The sequence below is a fragment of the Barbus barbus genome (genome assembly GCF_936440315.1).
Source record: "Barbus barbus genome assembly, chromosome: 18".
NCBI lineage: Eukaryota > Metazoa > Chordata > Actinopteri > Cypriniformes > Cyprinidae > Barbus > Barbus barbus.
Genome location: NC_136746.1, coordinates 11,024,614 through 11,046,719, shown reverse-complemented (window position 1 = coordinate 11,046,719; position 22,106 = coordinate 11,024,614). Strand labels below are relative to the sequence as shown.

At 37.9% G+C, this 22,106-nt stretch overlaps 4 protein-coding genes across 8 annotated transcripts; 3 read left to right on the top strand and 1 right to left on the bottom strand.

Moving 5' to 3' along the window:
• The first annotated feature begins 589 nt into the window (after positions 1-589).
• Positions 590-5,112, top strand: LOC306884745 (protein YIPF7-like). Of its 3 annotated transcripts, XM_079440916.1 has the most exons (7): positions 604-702; positions 776-895; positions 995-1,128; positions 1,661-1,806; positions 1,943-2,124; positions 4,369-4,421; positions 4,665-4,958. In XM_079440916.1, exons 2-7 carry the CDS (start codon positions 777-779, stop codon positions 4,697-4,699), a joined length of 669 nt encoding a protein of 222 aa, XP_079297042.1. In that variant the 5' UTR covers positions 604-702; position 776; the 3' UTR covers positions 4,700-4,958. The 3 variants fall into 3 exon arrangements, with proteins under 3 accessions (XP_079297041.1, XP_079297043.1, XP_079297042.1); XM_079440915.1 differs by lacking the exon at positions 4,369-4,421 and having other exon boundaries at positions 590-702; positions 4,665-5,112; XM_079440917.1 differs by lacking the exon at positions 4,369-4,421 and having other exon boundaries at positions 600-702; positions 1,015-1,128.
• On the bottom strand, positions 5,083-12,920 carry LOC306884746 (glutaredoxin domain-containing cysteine-rich protein 1-like). 2 transcript variants are annotated; one of them, XM_079440918.1, is made up of 3 exons: positions 12,666-12,920; positions 6,399-6,801; positions 5,083-5,503 (listed from the first exon to the last, which is right to left on the bottom strand). In XM_079440918.1, exons 2-3 carry the CDS (start codon positions 6,798-6,800, stop codon positions 5,468-5,470), a joined length of 438 nt encoding a protein of 145 aa, XP_079297044.1. In that variant the 5' UTR covers position 6,801; positions 12,666-12,920; the 3' UTR covers positions 5,083-5,467. The 2 variants fall into 2 exon arrangements, with proteins under 2 accessions (XP_079297044.1, XP_079297045.1); XM_079440919.1 differs by lacking the exon at positions 12,666-12,920 and having other exon boundaries at positions 6,399-8,736.
• On the top strand, positions 8,282-12,178 carry LOC306884744 (protein O-mannose kinase-like). 2 transcript variants are annotated; one of them, XM_079440913.1, is made up of 4 exons: positions 8,282-8,416; positions 8,705-8,979; positions 9,924-10,673; positions 11,474-12,178. In XM_079440913.1, the coding sequence occupies exons 2-4, from the start codon at positions 8,719-8,721 to the stop codon at positions 11,516-11,518; spliced, it is 1,056 nt and encodes a 351-aa protein (XP_079297039.1). In that variant the 5' UTR covers positions 8,282-8,416; positions 8,705-8,718; the 3' UTR covers positions 11,519-12,178. The 2 variants fall into 2 exon arrangements, with proteins under 2 accessions (XP_079297039.1, XP_079297040.1); XM_079440914.1 differs by lacking the exon at positions 11,474-12,178 and having other exon boundaries at positions 9,924-10,820.
• On the top strand, positions 12,919-20,473 carry LOC306884743 (DDB1- and CUL4-associated factor 10-like). The gene is made up of 7 exons (XM_079440912.1): positions 12,919-13,489; positions 14,782-14,895; positions 15,355-15,552; positions 16,469-16,671; positions 17,319-17,393; positions 17,547-17,692; positions 17,769-20,473. Exons 1-7 carry the CDS (start codon positions 13,122-13,124, stop codon positions 18,138-18,140), a joined length of 1,476 nt encoding a protein of 491 aa, XP_079297038.1. The 5' UTR covers positions 12,919-13,121; the 3' UTR covers positions 18,141-20,473.
• The last annotated feature ends 1,633 nt before the right edge of the window (positions 20,474-22,106 follow it).

Below are 22,106 nucleotides of genomic sequence, written 5' to 3'. Positions count from 1 at the left end.
ACCTTTCTTATTTATGTCTTCTGATCTAGTTTTATAGCTGAATTGTTTAATAGATATTGAATTGTGAAAATTGTAAAATAAAGGTAAAATTGTTGTCATGCAAGGCCATTTTCCTAAGAATTTTTTTTATTTTTTTTTTTATCTAAGAAATACTATACTGTTTCATTAAGCGAATGAAAATGTACTGTATTAGTTCTTTTGCCTACACAACAAATGTGAAAGTCAATGTTTTTAGGCATTTTTATGTTGTATTTAGCCTATACTGTAAAGATGCTGCATTTTTGCCGTTATAAAGCATTAGACATAATCTTTACTGATGTTTGAGTCTTTATTATAAGGCTTATATCTTCAAATGACAAGAATGTAATTTTTTGTCCTACCTATATTTCTTTAACCATGTTAGAAAAATAATTTTCATGGACAGATACAGAATATATAATTTAATTGTCCAGCAGTTGTACTGAACATTGAGTGATGAGCATATCATCAGTCAGTAGATCTAGAGATCATCAGGATGACTTTACAACATGACCTCCCAGCACACTGATAGTGCTGCTCATGTCCCACAAGTAAATATAGAAGACTATTTATAGCTTCTCATACACACATACAGCAAAACAGCTGCTCAGCAACTAAGCAAAGACTCAGTACTAACAAACCAAGATCTTCAAATCAAACCCTGACTTTGAAGGACACGTAAAGGTAAGAACGCAAGTTCAGAACTGGTTTATACTACAAATGAACTTGTGAAGACATTCCTCATTATTTTAAGCAGAATGGGAGACTTTCAAAACATTGAACAAGACTTCTATCAGTCTGGATATTATATGGATGGTCAGCAGGAGGATGTATATGGCTATGATCCAGCCTACGTCGATCCAGACTATCATGAAGTGTAATGTCGCTTTAATATTTCATTTATTAATGTATATCAACTAATGTGTTTCTGTGTGCAATTTAATTGTTGATTTATCATTTACTGTCTGATCATCAGTGATAATTCTACACATTTAGCAGATGAATATACCACTACAGCATCTTATACTGGACAGGTGTATCAGCCTGTAGCGCCACCGGAGCAAACAGAATATATAGGCTCATATGAGGAAGAACCACCACTCTTAGAAGGTAATACAAATTATTTATTTGACCAGCAGAAAGCTGCTTGGTTAGAAAGTGACTTCTGTGTGAGCTGTGCTTCATGCATCATTGCACTAATGATAATAGAAAAATGGAACATTTTCATGCAAAATTTTACTGATATTTCTGTAATGTGATTGCACCTTAAAGGGATATAGTTCCCCCCAAAATGAACAGTCTGTCATCATTTACTCGCCCTCAAGAATTTTGCTAACCAAGCAGTTGCCGGTGGCCATTTACTTCCATAGTATGGAAAAAAGTACCCAATGGCAACATGCAACTGTGTTATGAACATTCTTCAAAATATCCTTTTTTATGTTCAACAGAAGAAAGAAAGTCATACAAGTTTGGAACAACATGAAGGTTAGTGAATGCTGACAAAATGTTCATTTTTGGGTGAACTCTTTAACACTGAAAACTTGCATACTTTAGCTTTAAAAAGTGGACATTGTATGCATTAATCAAACTAATCAAACCTGAAAATGTATGTTGAATGAAAAATGTGTGTATTTTTTCTCAGAGTTGGGCATTAATTTTGACCATATCTGGCAGAAGACTCTGACTGTGTTAAATCCACTGAAGCCCGCTGATGGCAGTATAATGAATGAGACAGACCTCACTGGGCCTGTTCTCTTCTGCATTGCTCTGGGAGCCACACTATTGATGGTACAAACTACATCTTGAAAATTTGTGAAACTATTAACTAGAGCTACACAGTGATTTGTATTGCACAGAGTAAGTGAAAGCATATGTAAGGTCCAGAGCATGTACCTGTGGTTCTGTGTATGTATTCTCTTGGCAGGCAGGGAAAGCACACTTTGGGTATGTGTATGGCATCAGTGCTCTGGGATGTGTGGGGATGCACATGCTGTTGAACCTGATGAGCAATTACAGCATATCCTGTGGATGTGTGGCGAGTGTGCTGGGATACTGTCTCCTGCCAATGGTGGGACTCTCTGCCTTTGCTGTTCTTTATTCCCTTCAGTGAGTATCCATAACTTTATAGAAACATTTACCATTTCTTTGAGTGTTTTACAGCGACAACAAATAAAAAACAGTTTTAGACCACAACATACAGTGCCCTCCAAAAGTACTGGATCAGTAAAGACAAAATTGCTCTGTTGGCTGTGGAGTCAAGACATTTACAAATATGATTAAAAGATGAATATGAGGCAAAACTACAGAATGTCACATTTTATTACTGGATGTTTTACCAGCTAAGAAGTTCAGCACTTTTAGAGTTTCATCCCTCTATCTGATGTGAGCATAAGTATTGGAACAGTTGCCTCACAGGTCTTTCTAAGTGATCAGCTGTGTCCTGTTGCATTAATTCTTCAGATATTAAAAGCAGGGAATGTGTCGTATCAGTTATATCCATTACTTCTGCATTCTGAATCTTGCATTCGATGATGACACACACAAACCAGGATGAAGACGAGGGAGCTGACTTTGAGAGAAAAACAAGCAATTTGGATGCTAAAAGAAAAGAGGAAGTCAATTAGAGCTCTAGCAAAGACAAAGGGCATGGAGAAATCAAGAGTTTGGAAGCCACCAGCGACACCAGCAACCAACAACTACCTGATCGGCTGAGAAAACAACAGTAGTTGATGACAGACAAATCATAAAAGCTGTGAAAATTAACCCTAAAAGACGTGTCTGTAAAATCATCAACAACTTCCAGAAAGCTGGGGTGATGCTCTGACAATTTACTGTCCTCAGGAGACTTTGACACAGAATTACAGATGCTACACAGCAAGATATAAACCTCTGACCGGCACCAAAAATAGAAAGGCAAGATTAGAGTTTGCAAAAAAGCACAAAGGTGAGCCAGAAGAGTTTTGTAACTGTGTTTATGGACTGAAGAGACAAAGATGAACCTTTGTCTAAGTGATGGGAAAGCAAAAATGTGGAGGAAAAAAGTGAACTGCAATGATCCCAAGCATACAGCCTCATCTGTAAAGCATGGTGGAGGTGGTGTCATGGCATGGGCATGCATGGCTGTCTCTGGAACAGGCCCTCTCAACTTTACTGATGACTTAATGTATGATGACAGTAGCAGAATGAATTTGGAAGGGTACAAAACCATCTTGCCTACCAATATTCAAGAAAATGCCACCAGATTCATTGGGAAGTGCTTCATATTGCATCAGGACAATGACCCAAAACACCCTGCCAGTTCAGTCAAGGAATTTATAAGGGCAAAGAAATGGAAAGTCTTAGATTGCCCAAGTCAATCTCCAGATTTAAACCTGATTGAACATGAATTTCACCAGCTGAAGAGGAGAGTAAAGGCAGAAACTCTCCAAAACAAGCAACAATTGGAATTGGCTGCATTAAAGGCTGGGAAAAGTATTTCAAAAGATGAGACCAAGAGTCTGGTGATGTCTATGGGTCACAGACTCACTGCTGTGATTGTGTGCAAGGGATCTGCAACTAAATAATAGCTTTTAATCTTTTATATCTGCCTTATGTTCAACTGTCCCAATACTTATGCTCACATCAATGAGTGGGATGAACTCTAAAAGTGCTGTTCTTTTTATTTGGTAAAACATGTATGTGTTGAAACAGCTCATAATAAAATGTGACATTCTGTAGTTTTGTCTCATATTCATCTTTTAATCATATTTGCAAATGTCTTGACTCCACAGCCAACAGAGCAATTTTGTCTTTGCTGAGGCATTGGCATCTGTGGCCCATTCAGGCCCATTCACACAAAGAACGATAACTATAACCATCAATATATTAGCATCTACACCAACGCACTGTGGTACCATCAGAATGAGAGTTCACAAAACTGATAAAAGATTCACAATAATCTACAAGTAATCCATATGACTCCAGGTCATCAATCAACATCTTGTGAACCGAAAAGCTGTTCATTTTACAAGAAACAAATCTGTTCACTTCTAGCCAAAATACGATAATCCGTAATAATGACTCGTGTGAATTACTTGCGGATTACTGTGATGATTTTATCAGCTGTTTGGACTCTCATTCTGACGGCACCCATTCACTGCAAAGGATCCACTGGTAAACAAGTGATGTAATGATAAATTTCTCCAAATCTGTTCAGATGAAGAAACAAACATCTTGAATGGCCTGATTGTGTGTAAATTTTAACCCTAACCCCAACCCGAAATTTTAATTTTTGGATGAACTATTCCTTTATGCTCAAGTTCTTTAATGCAGGATGGATTCTGATTGGCTGTTTTTATTATTGTTTTTCAGTGTTCTGAACGTGACTGTAACCAAATTGTTCTTCTGTGTCATTATCATTATAGGTGTGGACTATTCTTTTAACTTTAGAACAATTTTTAAAACTATGTCTTTATTGTTATTGTTATAAATTATCATGCTTGGTGTGAATGGACCTTAGACATTCACTGAACCTGTTTACTAAAAAGTTCTTTAATAGAAAATGGTTGTTTAAAGAACTGAAAACTTCTTTTGGGAGCCAAAACTGAACCTTATTTTTAAGAGTGTATGTTGCATTAGAATAACAAGTGGCTTTTATTTTAATGCAGGGGGCTCTTGGGAACACTGTTGGCCTTGTTTGTGATTAGCTCTTGCAGTCTATCAGCTTCTAAGATCTTCAGTTCCACTCTTGACATGAGTGGGCAGCAGCTGCTGGTGGCCTATCCCTGCGCTCTTCTGTACGGGGTCTTCACTCTCCTTACTGTCTTCTGAAAACTATCTCAATACTATCACTCTAAGATCAGATGAAAATCCAGTTTGCACTTAATTCACATTGCTTGTCAAAGTTGCAGCAAATCAAAGTTACTGTACATTTTTATCAGATGAATAAAAACTTGAAGAGCTGGGTTAGCAAAATCGTTTTTGATATTGGAATGCATGCATAATCTGATAGTGGATGAATCAAAAATTAATATTCCAAGAAGTATTAACAAAAATACAAAAAGGTTGGTGTTCATTTTTTTTATTGTATTGCATTAAAACTTAAGAGATATGTATAAAACTTGATTACAACATGTTATTTTCAAAAAAAAAAAAAAAAGAATTCACCATTTCATCACAAACAATGAAAAGTCCAAAAAAAGAAAAGGCACCTCAAACATAGGCAAAGAGAACGTTCTAAGCCACCAGTCCCTTCAGTTCCTTTTTTCAAAAAATGTTTTGCAAAAAGTGAATATAAAATATATTTACAGAACTACAATATACACAAATATTCAAAAGCACTTTTAAAAAACAAACAAAACATTGGCCGCTGTTCATCACTTTCACACGCTCAAGCCTGTTGCACATCCACCTATGGTGACGTCCAACATCCTCTGCTGCAGGACATCCAGGGCTGTTTTCAGACAAAATCTTATGGTCTTTTAGGCCGGTTCATAATAAGCGAATCCTTCGAAAGACACACATTATAGATTAATGGTGAAATAGTGTGAAACGACCTTAATAATATTAACAAGTAACAACTGGCAATAACCTTTACAGTCATAGCTATGAACAAAACTGAAATTAATTTATTAGCAATTAGCAAGATAAGTTCTTTTGCAGTTTCTTCAAGAGCAAGGTTAACTACAGTAACATTACATTGGAAACACTATTTTTATACAAAAAATACATATACTAGCAGTGAAGTTTGAGCATATAACTGAATTTATAAGCAAATTTATTTAAAACTATTTGATCTAGAAGTCTCTACAGAAATATAAATTACGCCACACAAGTTTTAATTTAGCTTACTTTTTTTTTAAGTAATAATAAAGAATGAGTAGGTGTGTCCAAACTTTTTACTGGCTGTAACACTTTTAAATGGTAATGTAATAATTCTTTATTATTGTATCTGATAACGCATAATACTGTATATATGAAGTGGAGTAATAATTTTCCTCTGAATTATGAGACTTTGTTGGGTGCATCTCATGAAAACACCCGGAAATCAAAAGGAAAAATAAATTATGTAAAATGCCTATATTTTCGTGCTTATGTCATAGCAACAATGATACAGTCTTTATTTTTCTAAGAATGTTAATGTTTCTTATTTCTTGTTATTTTTAGGTGAAATATAACCTGGACATGTTATTCTGTAAACATAGCCTCTTTCTAACAGCAATTAGTCGGTCATTAATCCTGAATGTCTTAATGAGGGTGATTGACTTCCTTTTCCCAGCTATTAAAAACTCACCCATCCATTCTCTTTTTCTACCTTATAGGCATACAGAAAAAATCTTCACAGCTGTATTAAATATCCATTAATGTAGGCTAGTAATTATATTGCTCCATATAAAACTTACCCCATACATTTTGGACAGGTTGTTAAACAGCACCTGTCCCGCGCTCACTTTATCCCTCACGCCCCGAATCGTTCCGTTCTTACTGAAGATGTTCACGCGTTTCCCGGTGAAGAGCTTCTCCTTGGTTGCACTGGCGTACATGAGCAGCTCGTCCGGTTCGCTGCCGCTGTCGTCCGGTTCTGGCCCCAGCAGCAGGTCGCTCAGGTGGCTGTTGGCCTCCGTGATAACGGGCGAGTTAGCTCGCTCCGGCTCTGAGCTCGCAGTGGTGTCGGTGTCCGCGGAGTCTTCCAGCGCGTCTCTGAACACCTCCTTCAGGACGCGGCCGCTGTGCGCCGACGCCACGCGGAACCGCACTCTCTTCTCCGCTCGCTCCTCCTCAGCGCGGGATGTGCGTCGCTCCATTCTGTCGGCAAAAACCTACATTATACAAATGTTGGTTGCCTGAAATTAGAGTGTGCCCCAGGTAAAGTGCATGCCCTGACATTAAAGGTCTTGCCTGATCTTCAGATAAAGGGCTCGTGGCACGAGGGTGTCAATTCGACACCACATGCTTTAATATTTAATAAACGCTGTCCATGGAAACCGTGGTGACCAACTTGTGTTCTCTTATGAATAAAACATAACTCACGTGTGGCTTGAAGAACATATTGTGTGTGTAAACTAATAACAAAAGCACCTAAAGTGTGAAATAGTTTTTACCTCATTTTGACTATTGAAACATTGACTGCAGAGGCCTGTTCAAGGTCATCTGTTAGTAATAGACATATGCTAGTTATCTTGAAATATTAGTTTGATACTGATATGAAAATATAAATATCCTGCTTTTCTAATAGACTATTAATTTGCACTAACAGTGCTAGGGGTAGGGAAACCAGTACCATATATTAAGCAGCCACAAAAAGTATGGGCAATTGAAAATGTCACACTTAAAAATATCGGAATAGATACAAAATATTAAACCAAAGAAGCATCTGCAAATAAATAATTCTAGAGCTTTTTTCAGAATCAACTTTCTTAACCACTTTTTGTTTTGGTGTAACCAACTGGTGTTAAGGTCAACTTTTAAAGTCAGTTCAGGGTCATGCGAGTGTCCACACAGAATATTTGGTGTAGTTCATCATATTACCAAGTCTCTCCTCACAGTTTGACAATCAGAAAGTGTCCAAGACATCTTGTGTCCATTTTGATTCATGTAGCCTATCGGTTCATATTCTGAAACCTATTTAATTATGTGAAATGTTTTAGTGGATTTGTGCTATATGTCCTTAAAATAAATGGTCTATATTTTGCTATACAATGCAAAGACATGTATACATGTTTGATTGTGGCTTAAGTGTCCAAATAGCCTACGATTTGGTGCCACTGTATTAAGTATTTGGACATCGAATGTATGTTATACACATACAATACAATGTTTTTTTTTACAGTATAGCCTAACACTTATTTTTAAGAATATTCTTTGGTACTTTTTTGTCAAATATTTCATCTATATAATCCATTAAACTCCATTTGACAAAGATAAGATGTCAAACCTAATAAAAAATATGAATTCAACATATTTTCATTATTCATTCCTTTAAAAACACTGAGGGGAGACTTGAAAACTATGGTCACAATCCTAAATCTTAGCAAAACGGGATGCAGTTTTATTGCACATACATATAGCCGATTTAGTTTATATTGAGCGCCCATCTGTGCTACAGATATTGTTGAAAAAAATGTTTTGGGATAATTTGGTAACTTTTCCTCTTTTTTTCTCTCGACCTATGGCGATGTTGTTACCCGGTGGTGGCGCTAGATGGCGATGTGTCTTCGGGGTACAGTGCGTTGCTCTTAATAACTTAGAAAGAGCAAGACAATCCGAAACAACAACATTGAGGAGTCTGACGGCGTGGGATATGAACCAACAGATTATTCAACGCTTGCACAACTGAAATGAACTGTTTTGACGTCTTATGAACTGGAAGACATTAGTTTCAGCGGCTGGTGAACCAGTATACTCATACTAATGCAAACGGGTGTGTTCAAGGCATACATTCATAAAATCATATGAGACACACATAGTTTTGTATTATTCTGTTTTCAGTACTAAAATAACTCGAATAAAGGCATTTAAATACTCTCCAAATCCGACATTTCTCAAATAGAAAGCTTTTTAAAAGTCTTTATAGATGTCATCTGTTGTGAGTGATATGCTACCCTCAAACCGATTATAACCCAAACCTTTTATATCTGATCATCTGACTGCTGTTCTCACTTTCCATGTGATATTTGTCTGAAATCTCTTCATGTGTTTTGATCAACAGGTTAAGATGTCATTATGGGTGGCACCTTTGGGATGAGGTGGGGACTGCCTGCTGTCTTGCTTTGTCTGGCAGCTCTCCTCTGCGCCAATCTGCTGCTGTATTTCTACCTAGATGCCCTGTATCAGGACACTAACCCTCTCTCAGCACACACACAGTGCCCGCTTCGCCACTTTAAAGTGGGCACCATGACCACCTGTACCCCTTGGCTTCAGTGCCCCCAAATTCGTGCCGAGGTCCATCGTGTGAAGCTCATTGGACAAGGGGCTGTGAAGAAGGTGAGTTTGGCTGCAACTAATGATTATTTTGATAAACAGTTAATCTGTCCTTTAATTTTTTTATTAATCATTTAAACAAATGGAAAACAATATCAACATCAGTGGTGTCCAAAAGTATTTTCACCAGTTAAAAATGGTTTTAAGTCAGTTATTTCTATCTTTTGCTTTAGCGTGTCAGTAGGAAATATAAGTTTACATTTCCAAACATTTATTTTGGCATCCAGTGAGAATTTTATTTGCACAAGGAGTCTGACAAGAGCCAGTGCTCCACACAAAGATCTGTATCTGATCATCATCCAGTCTGTCTGGAATGACATGAAGAAACGGAACAAACTGAGACAGACTCAATCCTGAAGAACTGTGGCAACGTCTCCAAGATGCTTCAAGAGACCTCCCTGCAAAGCTACAGTACTGTTAAAAGTTTTAGGCACTTGTGTAAAAATGCTGCAAAATGAGGATGCTGTCAAAAATAATGTGTTAAACAGATTTTCTTTATCAATTAACTTCTATTAACTAAATTACATCAGCATTTGGTGTGACCATTTTTTGCGTTTAAATCAGCTTTTGCCCTAGGTGCTCTTGCACATTGTTTTTTAGGTAGATTTGCAGGGAGGTCTCTTTTAAAGCATCTTGGAGACGTTGCCACAGTTTGTTCTGTTTCTTCATGTCATTCCAGACTGACTGGATGATTATCAGATACAGATCTCTGTGAAAGTTCAAGACAATGTATGCTGTCACTTTGAGAAAAAAAGCAAGCCAAGAAACACAAAACTAATACTTGCAGCTCCTGATGAAAAATCTCTGAAATCTTCTGAAGCTAAACGATTTGCCTGGTCAAGAAAATCAACATTATTTATAACATTATTACTTGTAATTGAGTAAATTATAAGGGAACTGTAATAAATCTTCTGAGACTTATACTAATGTATGATTGTGTTTTCTAGGTTTATCTGTCTGAGTGGCGAGGGCAGAAGGTGGCACTCTCCGTCTTGTCATCAGAGCAGTATACAGATGATTTCCTGCATGGACTGTCAATGCTACGTGTCTTGCAGAGCGCCCACGTCGTGACGCTTGTAGGGGCGTGTGAAGAGGATGGCGTGTTTGTTACAGAGTATCACCCTCTGGGATCAGCACTGACGCTCGATGCCACCCTCGCTCAAGACCGATATCGCTGGCGAAACTCCTGGCATACTCGACTACAGCTGGCCATAGACTACGTTGCCTTCCTGGCGTACCTACACAGCAGTCCGGTGGGCGTCCGAGTCATGTGTGACTCCAACAACCTGCACAAAACTCTCAGCCAGTTTCTTCTCGCATCCGACATGCATCTGTTGGCCAACGACCTGGATGCGCTGCCTGAGGTGGAGAGGGGACGTCGAGGGGTGAAGTGCGGTCACCATGAGCTCACCGGGGACTTCGTTGCTCCTGAGCAGTTGTGGCCTTACGGCGAGGTTGTGCAGTTCTCAGATGAAGCCATGCCTGGTTACGATGAAAAGACAGACATCTGGAAGATTCCAGATGTGACACGTTTCCTATTGGGGAATGTCCTGGGAAGTGACGTCATCCATTTTCACTTGTTTCAGATCTACACCGAGTGCAAGAGGAAGGAGCCTCACATGCGGCCCACGGCGCTTGAGGTCCTTAGTGTGTATCGCTCTGTCTACGACAGCATGATAGAGAGTCAATCACAGAGAGTTAGAGATATGTTATAGAGCATCATGGTCATTAAAGGGGTAGTTCAACCAAAAAGGAAAATTCTGTTCTTATTTACTCCGAACCTGTATGACTTACTTTCTTCTGTGGAACATAAAAGAAGATATTTTGAAAAATGTTCCTTATAAATGGACGTCAGTGGTCACCAAAACTGTCTGATCACAAACATTCTTCTAAATATCTTTTTTTGTGGTCCACAGCAGAAAGTCAGTTATACAGGTTTGTTGTGAATGAGGACAGAATTTTCATTTTTAGATTGACTATCCCTTTAAAAGGTTAGTTCACCCAAAAATGAAAATTCTGTCATTAATTACTCACCCTCATGTCTTTCCAAACCTGCAAGACCTTCGTTCATCTTCGGAAACCAATGTAAGATATTTTTAATGGAATCCGAGAGCTTTCTGACCCTCCATAGACAGCAGTGGAACTACCATGTTCGAGGCCCAGTAAGGTAGTAAGGACATTGTTAAAATAGTCCATGTGACATCAAGGGTAATGTTATGAAACTATGAGAATACTTTGTGCGCAAAAAAAAAAAAAATCTTCTCTTCTGTGTCAGTCTTCGATGAGAGTACTACAAAAAGTATTCTCGTAGCTTCATTAAATTAAGGTTGAACCACTTATGTCACATGGACTATTTTAATGATGTCTTTACTACCTTTCTGGGCCTTGAATGTGGTAGTTGCGTTGCTGTCTATGAAGGGTCATTTTGCAATTCATCAAATATCTTAAAATGTGTTTTCTGGAGATGAACGACATGAGGTTGAGTAATTAATGACAGAATTTTCATTTTTGGGTGAACTACCCCTTTAAGTTTAAAGGATAGCATTGCAGAGCAATGGGTTTCGTCAAACTACATTGAAGAATATGCATAATATGCAGCAACATCCAGCAGAGGATGAGATGCAGCATCTCAAGGGCTTCAGATCTGAATCCAGCTTCAAATTCTTACTTATGCTGACTAAGACATTTTGCATAACTACACCTCATAAAAGTTCTTTTCATTTAAGTGAATAGAACTTACCTTACTGATGCAGTTAGTGAATATGTGGAGTAAGTGTGGATCTTTTATTTTAATAAGATATTGATTATCGTATGGGGGGAGTCGTGGCCTAATGGTTAGAGAGTCGGATTTGTAATCCAAAGGTTGTTGGTTCGGGTCTCGGGCCGGCAGGGATTGTAGGTGGGGGGAGTGAATGTCCAGCACTCTCTCCACCCTCAATACCACGACTGAGGTGCCCTTGAGCAAGGCACCGAACCCCCAACTGCTCCCCGGGCGCCGCAGCATAAATGGCTGCCCACTGCTCCGGGTGTGTGTGTTCACTGCTGTGTGTGTGCACGTTGGATGGGTTAAATGCAGAGCACGAATTCCGAGTATGGGTCACCATACTTGGCAGTATGTCACTTCACTTCATTATCATTCTTAACACGAACCTGCTTTTTGTTCTCTTTCAGTATTTGGAAGCCTTTAATAAATCATTTTCTCAAGAACACTGTGATTGTGTTGTCGGTATAGTATGATATAATTTATATTTTGCAGTCGAGGTTAAACATTTGCTCTTGGTTCGTAAAAGGTCTCGTGCATTTTTGTACTGAGTTTTGTTACATGAACCGCTCTGACCAGTAGATGCCTCCAGCCTGTGGTTTGAGCGCTTAGTTCGAATCAGTGAATCATATTATAGTTGATTCAGATTCGATTTCGAAAAGCTTCGTTTCGCCCATCACTTTGAGTAAATCCACCATGTATGAATTTTCAGTCAGTGAATACAGAAAATCGATAGTCACTGATAGGAAGCATGTATTTTAATCTGGCTTGGCATATTTATGGTACATATTTAAAGTTAACACATTGCCAAAAATATATATAAAGCCTTTTTAAATTGGACTAAAAAGTCTTAAAGGAACACTCCACTTTATTTATTATTATTATTATTATTTTACAACTCCCCAAGAGTTAAACAGTTGAGTTTTACCGTTTTTGAATCCATTCAGCCGATCTCCGGGTCTGGAGGTAGCACTTTTAGCTTAGCATAGATCATTGAATCGGATCAGACTATTAGCATCTCGCTCTAAAATGACCAAAGAGTTTCGATAACTTTCCTTTTTAAAACTTGACTCTTCTGTAGTTACATCGCCTATTTAAAAAAAAAAAAAGTGGAGTCCTTTAAAACAAACAAAGAAACCAAATCAAAACTGTGTCACTATCCCAGTTCGCTTTTAATTTATGCAGAGAAGGAACCGGAAATACGTAGTCTGTTGTATCCGCACACATCCGCAGCACTCTTGTGTTTGTATTAATGGATGTTTAAGCGGTTTCTGCACACATTGCAAGACGGCCTGGCTCGTAGGTCCAGTACCTGTCCGCAAACGGCAGGAGGGTGAGTTTGGGTGAGCCTCAAAACGGAGCCGCCAGCAACATTCGTGCAACAATGAGCTCGGGACAGCCGAGCGACGATCCGTTGCGCGAGGAGGAGGAGGAGGAGAGCGATGAAGACAAGTGCTCCAGCAGACCATCCTCTCCGCAGGCGGGCCGCGGGGGCACCGGGACGCAGGGCAGCTGGAAGATCGAGGCGGACGGCGGGACAGGCTCGGGGGGCAGGGGCTCGAGCGCCTGCGACTCTCTGTTCACGTGGATTTACAGGAGGACAGTCCGCAGGGGGCCGTTTGTAGACCCCGCGCGGGATCATTTCCGTACCATGACACGGCTTTATTCGTCCATGAGCCCGGCTACGGATTCCGTGAACCTCGGTACACAAACCCACGGAGCTGTCTTCAACTTGGAGTACTCGCCAGACGGGTAAGTGTTGCACGCAGCTCAGTCCGTGTTTGAGTGTCTCTTCAGATGTGTGCACCTTTGACTACTTAGCTTTAAAACAAATTAACTTTTTCACGATTATTTTCAAATGAATTCTTTGTTAAAGATGTATCATATGTGCTGGAACAAATGCAGACTTTCAATGGAACACTTTACATTAACTTGCTGATACCGTAAGTTAGCTAGCAGTCAAGTAGTTTTAAATGCATAAAAATCAAGAAAGAAATCAGTTCGTTTAAAAATAATACTGATTGATTTGGAAAAGACAACTACTCTAAAGCATGGGGTAAACACACACAAATGACTGACATTTCTGATCTTCAAACTGGGGAGTACAGCTCTGCCAGCACAACAGTTACAGTATTAAGGCCAGAAATGTATTTTAATCATGTTATTTTTTTTTTATTTAGTATTTTTTTATTTTTTTTTAGTATTTTATTTCGTTTATTTAGTATTTTTTATTGCAGAGTTGTTATTGCCAGATTAATTAATTAATTAGGCTATATAAGAATTATATTTTCATTTATATATACATGTGTGTATATATATATATATATATATATATATATATATATATATATATATATATGTGTATGTATGTATGTTTATATGTTTATATATATATGTATGTTTATATATCCTGTAAGTAGCAAAAAGTTGTTGCAAACTATAATTAAAAATGTACAATTTCAATTTACTTATGAATTTACTAAAACTTAAAATGACTGGGTAGAATATAATCCCAGAATAGAGAGAGAGTGGCAAATTTAACCTTTTTAACTTAACGCATCATTTCTCTTAATCACTTGGCTCCTTTTTTTTTCTTGCATCAAATATTAATTTTTTAATTGCACATGTGCAAAAGAGTAAGTACAGTCCTCTACATTTTGCACAATAACTACATGCACATAGCTTGTTGATTAAAACTGACGAGTTTATCAAATTGTCATACTCTTATCATTGTCTAAACATGCTGTTGGCCATCACATGCAAATTGATACATTCAATTATCAGAATCTGTCAGACATGCACATATATTTTCCGCGAATGTCTTTGACATGGAATGTTTGTGACATCTGCTAAATTTACAAGTGTGTGCATTTTAGTATTGCCTTTTCCTAGTAAACGTTTACCTACTGGTGAAATATGTTTCTAAAAGCTTTCATCTAGACAAAATGTATGGCATAGTAATTTTTTTTTTCCCACAATGATACATCTACCATAGAGGATAGTTCTGTCCTAATTGACAAACACCTGTATAATGTTTTTTCTAGGTCAGTTTTGACGGTTGCTTGTGAGCAGACAGAAGTGCTTTTGTTTGACCCCGTTTCTTCCAGACATATCAAAACACTGGTGGAGGCTCATGAGGACTGTGTAAACAACATAAGGTACATGTGCACACAATATATAATTGATCACCGTGTGCAGGAAACTCAGTTACATGAGCGAAAGCTTTTCTATAACAGTTTTTATGTAAGAACTTATTCATAGCAGTAAGAACTAATTCAGAACCAGTTTGCATGTTGAGCACTAGGATTTGCATACTGCACAATTTGCATGTCTTAGTTGCTTCTGTGATCCTTTTGTTTTCCCATCTCTTACACACACATATAATGTCTGGCACAATTATAAAGTTCATGAGGATGACCACTGTGTTGATAGGAAGCATGTATTTTAATCTGGCTTGGCATATTTATGGTACATATTTAAAGTTAACACATTGCCAAAAATATATATAAAGTCTTTTTAAATTGGACTAAAAAGTCTTAAAGGAACACTCCACTTTATTTATTATTATTATTATTGTGTTGTCTAAGTATAAGTTTGTTTGGCTGTGTACTATTCAGGTTTCTTGACAACCGGCTGTTTGCGACCTGCTCTGATGACACCACCATTGCATTGTGGGATTTGCGTAAACTCAACTCGAAGGTGTGCACATTGCATGGCCATGCCAGCTGGGTCAAGAACATAGAGTATGATACACACACTCGCCTGCTGGTGACGTCAGGATTCGACGGAAATGTCATCACATGGGATACCAACAGGTAGGTTTTGTGGTTTGGAGGTGTGTGTTTCCTAGCTGTCTTAAAGGAATAGTTCACAAAAAAGAGAAAATTTGCTAAAAATGTTCTTACTCTCAGGCCAATCCATAATGTAGCTGAGTTTGTTTCTTCATCAGAACAGATTTAGAGAAATTTAGCGTTACATCACTTGCTCACCAATGGATGCCATGCAGTGAATGGGTGCCGTCAGAATGAAAATCCAAACTAAAAACATCACGATAATCCACAAGTAATCCACATGACTCCAGTGCATCAATTAATGTCTTGTGAAGTGAAAGGTTGCTTGTAACAAATGTATCCATCTGTCATTTAGGCGTTGCAACTGTAAACAGTCAATTCTGTCCAAAAAGTAAGTCCATAATTCATAATAATGCTTCCTCCAGTAAATCCATCCCCTGTTGTTCTCTCACATCAGAATCCACAGACATATTTGTTTAGAACTGTTTTGTGGAGTTTTCACTTTGTTTGATCTGTGTATATTTCTCTCCTGATTCAGATTAGACCTTTTATTCACTGGAGAAAGCAATATAGTGGATGGAAGACTCGTATTATAGCCAGAAGCAACAGTTAAAAGCATCTTAATGATGGATTTGTTTTTACAAACATGCGTTTTTTCACTTCACAAAATGTTAGTTGATAGACTAGAGTCATGTGAATTACTTGTGGATTATTGGGATGTTTTTATCAGCTGTTTGGACTCTCATTCTGACGGCACCCATTCACTGGAGAGGATCCATTGGTATGAAAGTGAGCAAATTAATTCTACATTTTTCCAAATCTGTCCTGACTAAGAAACAAACTAATCTACATCTTGAATAGATGATGAACTACTCTTTTAAGATTGCATATATAAGTGGTTGTGTGCAACTGTGTGTCATAGAACTTGCTGTTTGTTTAGGTTCACAGAGGATGGCTGTCCACACAAGAAGTTTTTCCACACACGCTATCTTATGCGGATGCGTCTGACTCCAGACTGCAGTAAGATGTTAATCTCCACCTCCTCTGGTTACCTGCTCATTTTACATGACCTTGATCTCACCCAGAGCCTTGAGGTCGGCAGCTACCGCATCCTACGGGCCCGCAGAGCTCAACTCAGCACAGGTACTTACATAAAGCAGAAACAAAGATACAGGTGATTCTAAAATAATGAATACTACGTAACTTTTGAAATCATGGAAATTGATTAGCATTTAAAGGGTGAAATTTGCTATAGGTGGGATTAGGGCAACATGCAAAATTTAAAAATGGAGTTTGATGCACAGCCTAATTTTCAGCATCATTACTCCGTTCTTCAGTGTCACATGATCCTTCAGAAATCATTCTAATACGCTGATTTGCTCCTCAAACATTTATTATGGTCAATGCTAAAAACAGTCGTGCTGCTTAATGTTTTTGTGGAAGCAGTGATACGATACGTTTTTTTCCCAGGAATGTGTGACGAATAAAAATTCAAAAGAACAGCATTTCTTTTAAATAGATCTACAACATTATGCTTGTCTCTTTACTGTCATTTTTGATCAATTCAATGCAACTATTCAATAAAATGATTAATTTCTTTAATTTTGTGTGTTTGACTTGTATGTGTAATTCATAAAATATTAAGTAATGTCAATTTTAAAAAAGTATTAAACATTTTTAATTCAGTTTTGAATGCTGCACAACCCAATCGAACACCCTATGAAACACTGAACTACTGGTTAATTGTGTTGTGATTAATTTTTAAGATCAAGTCTCCTCTTATCTTTCAGAAGGTTCATCAGCAGGTTCCAGGTCAGGAGGTTCCCGTCACACCATTGACAGCAAAACCCATCCACACAGAGAGAGTAAGACTGAATTAAAGTTATTTAGTAGTGTAGTCTTTTTATTTTGAACATTGATTGTTTAGCAGTTTAGTTTTTGATTGTACACCTTTTGAACCAAATACTGCTTTTACTACAGAGTTTTCACTCCAGTGTTCACCTTTTGTCTTTATCCAGGTCTGTCCCCCAGAAACAGTCTTGAGGTTTTAACCCCGGAGATCCCAGGCGAGAGGGACCGTGGGAACTGCATCACCTCCTTGCAACTGCATCCCAAAGGCTGGGCCACGTTGTTACGCTGCTCCAGCAACATGGACGACCAGGAGGTCAGTGGTGTAGCCTAAACCTAAAAAACGTGGAACGTGCAAAATGAATTAACAGTCTCGTTTCTGTCTTCCTCAGTGGACGTGTGTGTACGAGTTTCAAGAGGGAGCTCCGCCTCGACCTCCGGTGTCTCCTCGCTGCTCTCTGCGTCTCACACACTACATCGAGGAGGCTAACGTCGGCCGAGGCTACATTAAGGAGCTGTGCTTCAGTCCCGACGGCCGGCTCATCTGCTCGCCGTACGGTTACGGTGTGCGCTTGCTGGCGTTCGATGAGCACTGTGCCGAGCTGTCGGACTGCATGCCTGTGCGGACAGCTCTGCTGCGGGAGATTCGCTCCATCTACTCTCATAGCGACGTGGTGCTCACCTCAAAGTTCTCACCCACTCACTGTCAGTTCGCATCGGGCTGCCTTAGCGGACGCGTAGCTCTGTATCAACCACACTTTTAACACATAAAAATGCAGTAGAATTTACACTGATCTCTGGACTATTTGGAAGAACCTTCTGATTTGTCAGGCGGATAATGGGAGAACGAAACTACCTTAAACAGAGTGTGTGGTATTTTTATTTTTTTGGTGTGTGTGTGTGTGCAAGGTCACACTGCATGTGAATGACCTTCAACATGTTTGTCATTTTTAGATGTAATTGTTCTTTACGCTGTGTAAACAACAGTCCATGTGAGAAGGAAAGCAAACAGCATTAGTTTTTCTCCACGATAGAGGTTGAATGAGTCACGTGAGTGTTAGAGAATTATGGGAGAATTATCTTTTGGTTGCTCATCCATGCAGTAACCATTTAAGCCAATCATTTTCATGCAACCGTAAGCAGTTCAAGCCGATGGCAATTTTTGCAATTTGCCAAACATTTTAGACTTTGCAATGCCATATTTGTTTTCAGAAAAAAAAATTTCTTGAAGTACGTCACTTTTACTAATTGTTTGTTTTATTTTTGGACTGCTTGTCGGTAACAACATTAACTGAGGTCTGATTCATAGATTGTCAATGCAGTATGTACCATGTACGTGTGAGTATTGGGATGAATACGGCGATAGTTGACTGAATGGACTGGGAATTTCCTAATGTTCTGTTTTTCATATGCTTTCTGGCCTCTACATGGACAATCAGCAGTTATGAAATGTTTAGATGCTCACATTGGTGGGAGCTTTGAACTCTAGACACGAGGACAATGGGAGAAGGCAGGTTTAACTGTTGGATGAGTGTTTTATATGGATGAGTTTAGCTTTCTTAAAATGAAAAAAAGAGGACAAAATCTGAATGTTCAGCTTTTCTGGGACTAGTATCAGTTAGTCATCCTTCTCAGTTATTCATGGAAATTTAAAAGCAAAGCAACAGTGAAATACCTTTTATTCATCCACGATTCTCATTTGATTCACTTTATTCATGTTAACAATACTAAGGATGCAGTGCTACAGAAGTATTAAATAAAGACATTTTTCGTATCTTTTGCTTGCCATGAGAAAGAAAAATGCTGTAAAAAAGAGCTGTTTTTAAGCAGAAATGAGACTTGTATTCGCATACTTTCGACTGATGGATTGCACTGAATATGCATTGGCATCTGGCACCTTTAAACAGATCATTTAGGACAGGCATGATGCTTCAGGTCAAGCGCTGGATAGGGGAAATGTCACTTTTGTAACTCTGGTGTTCATAATTCATATGAAATAGAAAACGTAGACTTTATTATTATTACAAAACGGATAGTTCCGGTCCTTGATTCTGATTGGTTGAGCCGTGTTCGAAGCTGTTGTAAATTACTCTTCTAACATATACCTCTTTTTTCCTGCTTCTGTGTGTTGCAACCCCATCTGTTTCTGAAGAACCCCATCTGTTTGATGGAAGAATAATGTTTTAATTAATGTCATTTGCATTTTATTTGCTTTGTTTTATTTTGTGAATGTATATGGAATAACCATTTTATAAAAGTTATATGGAATAAAAGCAATAAGCCCCAAAAAGCCGTGGTTTACAGTGAATTTATAACAGCTAAGGGGGTTTTGGGCACTAACAACACCCTTTAGCTGTTAAACAAATTCACTGTAACCCACAGCTTTTTGGGGCTTATTGCTTTTATTCCATATAGCAGAGTGTTTTAGATAATATATACAATACCATTCATAGGTTTGGAGTCATTAGGATTTTTAAAAATGTTTTTGAGAGAAGTCTCTTATTCTCACAAGGCTGCAATTATTTGATCAGTAATACAGTAAAAACAGCAATATTGTGAAATATTACCATTTAAAGTGACTTGTTTGAAAATTTGATCTATTTTAAAATCTCATTTATGCAATGTCAAAGTTCATGTGCTGTTTCAGCAGTCACTACTCCAGTATTCAGCGTCACATGATCCATCAGAAGTTATTCTAATATTTCTTATTATCAGTGTTGGAAATGTACGAATATTGTATTTTGAGGAAACCATAATACATTTTTTTTCAGGATTCTTTGATGAATAGAAAGTTCAATAGAACAGCGTTTATTGGAAATAGAAATCTTTGTAACATTATGTCTTTACTGTCATTTATGGTCAATTAATTGCATCCTTGCTGTATGAAAGTATTAATTTCCTTCAAAGAAAAAAAAAAAACCACTTACCCCAAACCTTTGAAAGGAAGTGTATATAATAGTTTGAAAGCAGAGGTGTGGAAAATGAACTGGGTTGCTCAGGAAGTGTGAAACCCACAGATCTACTGTTGTAGTATTTTGTAGTCAATTAAGTATGTATATGCATGTAGAATTTTTTTAAACATAAATGCTAAATTTTTTATCTTTTTATTTAAATTTTCTTAAAAACACACACAATGCCACAGAATAACTACTATAGGGATAAATATCAAATCAAACTTACTAAGCAGTAAGTGCTGCAAACAAAAACATTTGTACATGAGCAACAGAGTGCTAATATACAATATTTTATCCTGATGAACGGCAACAACCGCAATCCAAATAATGTATAATCAGACAGTTTGTGTAAAGGAGATGTGAACCAATGTATTCAGTCCGACTATAGGAACAGTCTTATTGGTTTCCAAATCTTCCCTTTCTTAATGAACTGTCAAATTTCCATGTGTGATTGCAAGAAATGTCCTAATACTGGTACATAGCTGACTCTCAGGCATAACATAATGAATATGAGTCTATTTTAGCGTGTTTCAGCATTTTCTTCCCCTAAAATAATCATGCAGTGCTGATGCCAATAAATTAAGACAGCTGAGGAAACTGAGAGGTGCTTTCTGTAAAATCTCTTATTAGCTTTATTATAATATTACATTCTGAGTGTAGAAACCAGCTACAAAGTCTCGCTCACAAATGAGTCTCTGTTAGTGGTAAAAAAAAACACATTCAAATGTTGAACAGCAGACCTAGGGACACTGTGTACTCAGACTGAGGAAAACAGTTCAAAAAGTGAAAGCAAGTAGCTTTAAATCATTCATAAGACTCGTCTGGCTTTGGGGAACAGTTGTCTCGTATCTCATTTTCAAAGAAATGGAGCTTTTAGGAGTTTAGAGGAAGCAGAATCTCAAAGTCTCTCAACCTGCAGCAGACCGGCTCATTATTTTACTAAACATGAGCTGCTCACTTCCGTTTAACTTTGTTGAGGCGCTGCTGTTGTTCTCGGTGGCGGTTGAGAACCTTGGTGCTGGCGCGGAGTTTGAGCATTCGTATGGCTCGGATCCGTTCCTGATTGTCTCCTGCGAGGTCTTGGTGAGGGCGAAGTCACAGATGGTCGCGCGGGGCTCTGACCCTACAGAGCAGTGGCGGATGCCTGGGAAATAACCTTCTGCCCACACCATTATCTTGTACTCACTTGGATTCAACAACCGCCAGTAATCACCATCTACAGCTGAGAGCATGGGAAAGAAAGGAAAACATTATTATTTTCAATATTAACAACATAATTTAAATGTTGTAATGTAGTTTATTTGGCATAGTGATTTAGAGACATAACTGGGTTATTATAATTAACGAAAACAAGAAAAGCATTTTCAGTACATTTTCAATTTTCCGTTTTTTTTTCACCACAGAATTAAAAAAAATCAAATGATGAGATATAAACTCAGAATTTTTCTCACAATTCCGAGTTCACATCTTGCAATTCTAAGTTTATTCTGACTTTTTTGGTTGTTTGTTTCCTCCACGGATTAAAAAATAATACTAATTGTGACTTTTTATTTCACAATTCAGACGGAATTGCGAGTTCTGATTGTATATCAGGGTTATTATAATTAACTAAAACATTTAAAAAAAAAAACATTTAGTTACTTGAAAACTTGAAATAAAAGTTTAACTGAAGTAAAATATTTTCAAATGTATTTTACAAAAGCTAGTTGCCAAAACAAAATTATACATATATATTTGGACACAGGCACAATTTTTATTATTTTAGCTGTTGACCAA